Here is a 9,122-nt window from a genome sequence, read left to right on the forward strand (position 1 = left end):
AGCTTTAGGTGCTAACTGAACGGCTTTTTGACTGGAAAGCTGATGTAAGCTGAGAGATATTTTGGACGCTAATTTCCAATTATTTCATAAAAATATGCCAAAGCAATGTTAATACTCGAAGACCTATTCTAATAGCATGATATTTATTTCTTTGGTATTTTTTACAGCATTTACTTTTTGAGGATCAGAGAGGGTGAATGATGTGAAATAAAAAGGGTTTGCTATCAGACGGTTTTAAACATGTGTTTTAAGGTGCTACGATTTAGGAAGACAATGGTCTAGGCGCATGTAGTTTCCCCATTGGTCTGGGTGCATTTAGTTCCCTCACTGGTCTGGGTGCGTTTAGACTCCCCATTGATCTGGGTGCATTTAGCTTTCCCTTTCTAGCCTCAATGTTTGGAGCGCTAAATTTGATGCACAGATCCAGTTTTTGCAAGCAGAAACCATCTTGCACCTACGCAGAGAGCAAATTATGTACCCAGGTAGCATGGGAAAAGCAAAGGCGTCGCTATACCTCTTCATTTACACATCTTATATTTTTGCCGTATACTCTTGGCGCCGATTTCGTGCAGTGATAGCAAGAACTTACTTTGATGTCACGTTTCAGTGAGCTATCTTCTTAACATGGGATCATTTCACTTGTCTATTTGAAGCTACTCATAAATGGATACATATCATTTATTCATACCAATACATTTGAACAATTCAACTATTCACACGATGCATTCGCTATCACGTAATCTGATGCCAGCTGGTGATTTCCAACGACCTGCGCCCCTGAGGAGTATCTGCTGATCATCGGCGATTGCAGAGAGGTGTGATACATTCTGCCTTTGCACCCAACAATACGGCATATAAGTTCATTATCCACACACACATCAGCAATTCCTCGCTTTTTGATCCTTGGCGAGGCGAGATCTAACAAAGGCGAGAAAACGAGGTGGCACGAGCCCACTAGACCACTTTAATAACAGGTGAAGCGCATGAAAAACGCATACATCAAACATACATCACATCCGCCTACATGTGAGGCCTTTTCGCCGCGGTGAAAGCAACAGTTGCCTTGCCAGACCACTCATCAGACATCGTTTTCTTGCTGTCCTGCACTGTAGGACGTCAGTAACGTTCAGTCACTGTCTTCCGAGGAAGCGGAGCGGTTGAACGAGCTTTCGATCGCCTTGAACCGATCCCTGAAAAACTGGCTGCCGAAGGAGCTGCCGCCGCTGGAGGTGTCCGTGCCGCGGGTGGAGCCCTGCCGACACGCAGGCGCACGCTCGAGTCACCGGATCACCAGTCGGCAGGGTCGAGCGCCAGGTCACCAGCCGCTGAGGTCAGGCCCCAGCTCGTGCCGGGCCCGGTTATCACCCCATTGTCGTGTGAGGTGCCTTACTGCGCTCAGCGCCACATCTGGGTGTGTATCGCGCTGGAGGCGGTAACATTTGACTCAACAGTAAATAAAAAAAAATGCGGAAGAACCTTTTCAAGGGTCCCTTAAATGGCACTGACGAGTAATCACGAATCTAACCACTCACCTTAATCGCTCAGTTATCTCAGTAGCGGCGCGCTCAAGCAAAAGAGCGTCGTCGCCTAAGCGTCGTCACAGCCTGCACCCCTAAGCGAGCGAAATGACGTTATCGTCTACCCAGCCGAAGGAGCTAAGCGACGTCACCATCCACCCACTGAACGCGCTGAGGACGCCAGCACTTACCCCACTGAAGGAGCCGAGTGACGTCAGACGGGTGTTGCCGCCGAACCGGTTGAAGCCGCTGCGGTTGGCGGTGACGGTGCCGGCGCCGCCGCGGTAGAAGCCGGGCGTGCCCGAGTAGGTGGAGCGGACCTGCCACTGGGGCCGCGAACTCTGCGGCCGGGCCAGCGCGGCCCCCAGCAGCAGCAGACAGCCCAACAGGACGGCGGCCACAGACGACATCGCTGCGGCTGCAACAACGGCGCCGCCACAGTCAGACGGCGCTGAGACGGCGTGGGGGGGGGGGGGGGGGGGCGGCTGTCGGCACAGTCGGGCAGCGCTGGGACGGCATCGGGGGCACGGCCACCGGCACAGGCCACCGGTTAGGTACCGGCATCAGGCGGTACTGATACAGAGTCGCCGGAATACGAGCCTGCCTCAATGCAGTCATGTGATCGGCGTCGCAGGTCAGCCGAGCTGGCCACATCGTTTGGGGTGGGTCGACACATAGCTATTGCACCCGGTTGGTTTACAACGAAATCATAGAATCGGCTAAATTTGACCCGGAGCTCTACTCAGAGAAGGGGTGTGGTTAATGAACAATGTGCGCTCCAAACTCTTTCAGCGGGCAAGAGACGTTGGGGACTCTCAATGGCTCGTAGGGAATCTCAGTTATCCTCTGGTTCACCCCTGATCTCACCCTTGGAAACAATCAGCTCAACCAGTGGAGGAGGACGATAAAAATGAACACTGTCCCTTGTATCTCTATTGTTAAAGAACTCCACGTACCTGGCTAACTGCGCAGGACGTTCGGATTTGCCCGTTACCGCCCACTGGTCACTCAATGCCAGTCCAAACAACAGTCATCTTTTTATATCGGCCGAAGCGGGCGGAACGGGAGCGGCGAGCTCGCGCCCGCCTTGGGATTCCCTGGCCGGCTGTCGCCCCGCGCGCGCAGTCACCGAACCACGCTCTGATTGGCTGTCGAACTCGTCCAATCGGTGGCCAGTCTGTTGACTTCTGGGAACGGAGCGGCGACGGTCTCGTTTACAGCCCGTTTTTATCTCTCCGCGCCGCATTCCAGCGGCTACCAACGGCGTTTTAGGGCGGTGATTTCGATTGGGATGGGTCCGTGAGCCTGCCATCAAAGGACGGGAAAAACCGGAGGGAAAAAGCTGACATGCTCGTGTTCGGGACGGCCTCATTACGAAGCGAGGTTGGCAGGCTACCCGAATCATCCGTTAGTCAGTGAGTCTATATGATAAGCATATAAGTCGAGTCAAATTTAGGCTGTAAGAGATGCAGTATTGGATCGTATCATCAGTGAACCCGTCCAAGGACGACGGGTTTGCGGGCAGATTGTTACCAAGTGTAAGGGAAAACACAATGTGCTCACACGTGCATCTGGCACGGGACATGGAGCACTGCGCTGTTCTACGTTGCCTCTGAAAAAGCCGAATACTTGTTCTACGTGACCACCGCCAGTGGTCTATGATGCCCATCTGTAACTCATTGTAACATTTTGCATGGCACACAGATACGGTCGAAACACGCTCAACGATTTTATCAAGGCAATAGGGAAATCAATACTGTTTTTACCCCAGCTTGCTAATCATGTCGAAAGATGTAGTTGTAGAATGTCCAGAGCTTGTAGAAAAATAGACAGTCAGGCAGCCATCACTACCAGCAGCCACCACACGAAACTGGCTGAGCTCTCTCTGTGATGTCTGAAACTTGTATATACATTTAAAGAAATGCCTAGAACATCCACAAGCAGAACTGGCGCACCACATGTTTTAACCCCGCGCATTGCTTTCTGCCACCGTTATCACCAACAGTTCCCCGTTGCTCCACTGACGTCACCAGCTGGTTGGGTCGCAATGCGCAGCAACTTGTAACAAGTTGGTTTCCACTCGTCCGCCGTTTATTGCTGTTCCTCGCCGTACAGCCCCGGTCGCTGCAACTTTAAGTCCAGGAATTAAGCAGAAACAGCGTCGCGTCACAAGTCACGCCACTAGTCTCTCTTATAGGCCAAACACAGGCTGCTTGATTTTAAATAACGTCTGCCAAAGCCTGCAATGTGGTCGGCGATTCCGGCTCAGAGCCCCGCGGGCTTTTTGAGCGAGTGCGTTGTGGGCCTGCGGAACCATGTCTCTTTTCCATGTGGACATGCAACTGCAGCATAGGGTTTTTGAGCATCCGTTGTCGCACGTAACTTGTTGCGGCCACGTTAACTAGGACGGACTGAAACCTGATAGCGATCCACGCAAATGGGCTCTAATAATGCTATATCCGATTTCTCACCTAGCCTGGAAGTGGCATTGCATGCGCACTCGTCGTTACCTATTTGAGATATTTTTTCGTCCGATGCAATTAACTTGGTCGCCAGTGTGGTTTAAGGTAATGTGATTTTAACCTGCATACGTTTGTGCTCACCATGTTTGGTGTACGTCGAGAGCGATCCCACTCTTTCTTTGTTCGCCCCCGCTGGTTAAGTAGGGTTGCATTTGCTGAGTTTTTCTATGATTTGCTTTGTGCTGACTGACATGGACAGTTTGCATCTGCTACTGCCTCCTGTAAGTGGAGTCGTTTTCCCCCGAATTTGTGCCTGTTCTCGGCTCGCCCAGCCCTGGCTGTAACAATCATAACTGCGATGACCCAGTAAACTAGAGAGCTTATGGCGAGCCGCCACAAGTCGCCGGCTAAAACCGGTCACGGGTTCACTACGCACAAGGCACTGAGCAAGGCGCCGCGGTCTGCGATACGCAGAGGCAGCCACAGCCACAGCCACAGCCACATTCAGCCACATTCAGCCACATTCAAAGGAGGGCCGAGGAGGCGTCCATAAGGCCCGGAATAAACATTTAGAGAAATGCTAGTTGCGAAAAGCAAATGAGAAAATCATAAAAATCAATCAAATATTAAGATGGCGGCCGTGTTGTCCGGCCAATATGGCAGACGCAGACGCTAAACCTGCAGTGTAAGCTGAGGCGTGTAGGCGCTTGCGTCTTCAGCCTCACGCTCCTAACATTCACTGAGCTCCGTGTGACCATTTACTGGACGAACGGATCGTCAGCCCCTGCCTGGATGGCAGCTCCACGCTGGTGGTCGTCTGAGCTATAGTTATATTAGCGAGATTTTTCCATTTGGTCGACTTCTGCCTAACCGATCACGATGGTCTGCTTCCACTTCATGCTAACACTCCATGGTCTACCCCAATCACAAGTCCGGTGCTCCACCAAATCCTCCAAACCTCCGCCCATTTCCGTCTTATTTCCGCCGCGGTCGAAATCGTAGAGGGCGCTGCATATCGGTAGCTCTATGCTACCTGTCCCACAAGCAGACTGTGTTCAACATGAGCTGAGTCATGCATCGACTCATGAGTTAATCGTTTTGGGATGAGTCGTGAGCTAAATCGATTCATTAGAAAAAAGGTCGGTTTGAGTCATGAACTGAGTCACATTTTTACGAAGTTTCAAGGGCTGAATCATGAGTTAATCATTACTAGCAATGTTGTGTCAGTGAATCAAATGAATCAAGTAAAAATGGCAATATGAGAAAGTAGAACATATCCCAGACAAATTAACAGACAATTTCAGTATTAAAAACCGCAGCGTACAGCATTACATATAAAGCTTTTTGCAAAATCGGCGCAAAGTGTGTGACTATGATTTCTAAGCAGCAAACGCAATGGTGTTCATCCTGAACTAGTTGCCAAATCTCAACTAGGAGCCAGAGGATATTACATGGCACAGACATCCTACAGCCCTATATCCTACCCTAAAATCAATGAAAGATCGTCTGCTCCCTACAAAATCGAAGAAATAGTGATATTTTCCATTGTCATTGCCTAGGCGTAGAAACGTTTCAAAAAGTGGGGGTGGGACAGGCTCAGGGTTTAATTCAGGGACTTTTTCTGGGAAGCCAACCGGGCGACCGGAGCGGGGGAGGGGTGGGGGAGGGGTAGGTGTGGAGTTATTGTCCGCTCTTAATTCACGTAACATATTTTGGAAGTGAGCAATGTCATGGCTGCCAAACTAGATATACATCTACGGCTGTTCCTCACTGGCGCCCTGTCTTACCTATTCAAATCATCTATGCCATTCGGCAAATAGGCTATCCAGCGTCCCACGATCATGCGTTCATTTCAACAGTGTTTTCCTTAGGGAGGCAAAATACATGAGCGGAAAGCGTTTTTGGTCATTGAGGAGGCATCGTCCTCTACCGAGTAGATACCAAAATGATACTTGGACATAGGATGGTCAGAATTTTAAATGCAAATGGATCGCCCAGGAGCCAGAGTTTCATGCGCTTAGATCTCGCCGGCTGCTTTTCATGAGGTGAGATTTGCGGCAGCATTTTAGGCGGAAACAAATTCAAAAGCTTCAAGTACCAACTGCCAAAAACAGTGTGACAAAAACCATAAAACTGGATTTTTTCTTGTAAAAACCAAGTCAGAGAATGAATGCCCTTCTGTCATGTATTCCATATATGAGTACTGTTCTCGTTCGCCGTCGGCGGCCACTGCCCTGACCTGGCTGCCCTCCGCATGAGTAACTGCGAACTGATTGTGTGACTGATTTGCTGCATAGTCATGAATCCAAATTGCTACTTTTTGGTGTATAAAACATACATGGGACACCTGGAACGGTACTTTTTCGAATTACCTTCCTTTACAGCACAGCGACTTTGACTAAAAAAAGAAAAAAATCGGAAGGGTACCTGCCTTATGCATGAGTTGGTCCAACGGACAATCAATTGCCCCTCATTCAACGTAGCCGACTTAATCTGCTTTTGTATGTAGGCAGGGGCGCAGCCAGAACCTTGCCAATGGGGCACATGGCTAACAAGCCCCTCTGATGGTGACTTTCCTCCCCCCAAAAAAAGAATCGTCGGATATAACTTATTTGTTAACAAAGGACACGGTTTTCTTCGTTTTATTGTTAGTTCTACCTTAACAGAAACAAGATGCTACCGCCGCAGCAATGCTGTTTGTATTTGGAAGTAAATGAACTGCAGAAATCAGCAAATCACCGGCGGCCTTAATTTGCAATGGCTCAGGAAACTCTTTTTAAACCGATATAATTCAGAAGCCTTTTCAGGATTTTTGGTTCTGGTGTAACAAACATGGACCCTGCGAAGGTAGATTGTAGATCGAAAGCGGTCAACACTGTGTATTGTCGTGGCCAAGCCATGCTTTTCTGGAAACTTTTATTATTCAGTCAGAATCAACTAGTGATCAAGTCATGTAACGTAGTTCTGAACATGCGCGCTCGGAAATCCCAGCAACAAAAACTTTGACGCCAGGCGTTGCAGTCTCCGCGGGCCCCACAACATCAGCTCCGCTGAGTCGTGGTCAATGGTTGAAGGAAAATGATCACACTTCTGAAGAAAATACCCAAGAACACTTAAATCGATTAGAGACATAACTTGTGTAACGTGGTTTTGAGCATGGGCGCGTGCAGATCTTAGCAACAAAAGCCTCTACGCCAGGCGTTGCAGTCTTCTTAGGGCGCGATACGGCGGCCCATCGGTTCACTTAGCCGTGGCCAACAGATGGACGAAAATGATGAAGCCTCTAAAAAGTACTTTGAACGATTTAGAATATGGATTCTTACGTTTAGAAGGTAGTATGGGCATATATTTCACCTGTGCGATTTTTAGATTGATGATAGAACGATTGGCCCTTACAGCACCGAAAATGGGTGCTGGAATCTGGCAGTGGAACTGGAAGAGTAAACGTAAAATCTCTATCTTTTATGTTGCTGTAACTGGTAATCTTCAGAAGATAGATCAACGCGGCGCGCGCCACCTGGCGACACTTGCAATGATCAACGCCGTTCGGTTTTACGGAAGCTTCAACCCAGGCCGTAGCTGTCCTTGCTCCCGAGATTGCGGGCGCGCATGTGCAAACCTTTTGGTGAAATTTGTTTCACTAATCGATTCTGCAACAAACTGAACGTTCTTAGGTAAACATGGGATGGCCTTGTTTGTTTTTGAACTCCTTTCGACCAACTCTGTTTAACAACAATGAAACCTCTTATATCCTTCCTGACAAAGGGCTCCTTGAATACAACACTCGGGGAACATTACTGTTCCCGCTTAAGGACGAAAGGGCCATTCCGTCCCATCGGGGAGTGTCTTCCAGCTGCCATTCTTGCGACACAGGGTGGGATCCCCTGGTAGATCCGGAGGCCATTGAGGGATACATCATATCACATTGCTCCCTTTCCTGACGCGGGAGGCGTTTCTGGCCCGCACAGTTAGCCACAGATCAACGCAGGGACACTCATTGACACGACAACATCCGTGATCGCTGCAAGCGGTCCAATAATTGTCTTATAGACTCCAGTCCCAGACTTTTTCTGTGTTCTTCAGAGATATTTAGGACCCCTGAATATCGACTGTACATCGATATGGGGCCAAAAATCTGCGTTAGCTTGGCTGAACCATTTTCGTCCTAAGAACTCAACGTTTGGTTGGAATAAATTACTAATACAAATTGTTCGACATGGTTTTGAACATGCGCGCGGAAATCTTAGCAATAACAGCCTCGACGCCCGGCGTTGCAGTCTTCATAGGCCGCCTGGCGTTGGCCCTGCAGCTGTGACACTATGCGATGGCTCATGGGCGAACAAAAAAGATGACGCGTTTTGAGAAAGATGGCTGGTGAACTAGGCAAACGGCATGTATGTTTAAGTTAATACAAAAGTAAGCTAAACGCAACTCAAATCTGAAAAGAAAAAAACACATTTAACATTGCTGGCCCCCACGTTGAAAAGTGGGGGGAGGGGCACGTCTCCACTTGTCCCCCGTTTCTACACCCATGATCAATTGTCACTACAATGAACTAATCAACACCTGACCCCGCATTCACTACTACTTGAACTGCTCTAAGCATAATTTGCCGAGGCTATATAAGATAAACAACAAGCTCATCTCGTCTCATATGCGCACTGTATGCCACACGTGACCTCCCAGATACATCATCAATGACTATTTCCACCCAGCATGCCACTTGTGGGAATTTCAGGCTCAAATTAAGCCGTCTTGGGATGTGGCTAATGTGGCGCACAGAACTAACCTCTATGCAGCGCGGAAACCTGTTTTGGCTTCTAACTCATCATAGAGTGGCATCTATTGCTTTGCCATAGAGTGAGCTGAGATGAGTTTAAGACATTCTGTTGGAAATGACAGTCAGCGCCTAGGTTAGTCGATCTCACATTCCATTGTTCAGAGTTAAGTTCAATTCATTTCAGTTCCTTGCTGACTGGAAGACAAGGGTCGTGTCGAGTGGATTTTTAATAGGATTGTTTGTGGGGTTTGTGAGAAATGCAGCTGTAATTGGTAATGCTTATTAACTTCAGGTAAATAGGTAAGGACATCTTATACTTATAACTTATGTTGGGTTATCGCTATTGCCGAACCGAAACCCGAT

The 9,122-nt window shown here is 48.7% G+C and overlaps 1 protein-coding gene across 1 annotated transcript; it reads right to left on the reverse strand.

Moving 5' to 3' along the window:
• Window positions 1-662: 662 nt before the first annotated feature.
• On the reverse strand, window positions 663-2,616 carry LOC119095311 (uncharacterized). The gene is made up of 3 exons (XM_037218161.1): window positions 2,474-2,616; window positions 1,709-1,935; window positions 663-1,252 (listed from the first exon to the last, which is right to left on the reverse strand). Exons 2-3 carry the CDS (start codon window positions 1,925-1,927, stop codon window positions 1,127-1,129), a joined length of 345 nt encoding a protein of 114 aa, XP_037074056.1. The 5' UTR covers window positions 1,928-1,935; window positions 2,474-2,616; the 3' UTR covers window positions 663-1,126.
• Between the last annotated feature and the right edge of the window lie 6,506 nt (window positions 2,617-9,122).

This window comes from Pollicipes pollicipes, unplaced genomic scaffold (assembly GCF_011947565.3).
Source record: "Pollicipes pollicipes isolate AB1234 unplaced genomic scaffold, Ppol_2.1 Scaffold_4219;HRSCAF=4965_pilon_pilon_pilon, whole genome shotgun sequence".
Classification (NCBI taxonomy): Eukaryota; Metazoa; Arthropoda; class Thecostraca; order Pollicipedomorpha; family Pollicipedidae; genus Pollicipes; species Pollicipes pollicipes.

What these genes read in the sequence shown, in the direction of transcription:
- LOC119095311 (XM_037218161.1), bottom strand. Translation starts at nt 1,927, where the DNA reads ATGTCGTCTGTGGCCGCCGTCCTGTTGGGCTGTCTGCTGCTGCTGGGG. An exon ending in CACTCGGCTCCTTCAGTGGG is followed by an intron (nt 1,253 to 1,708) that starts GTAAGTGCTGGC and finishes GCGTGTCGGCAG; the next exon opens with GGCTCCACCCGCGGCACGGA.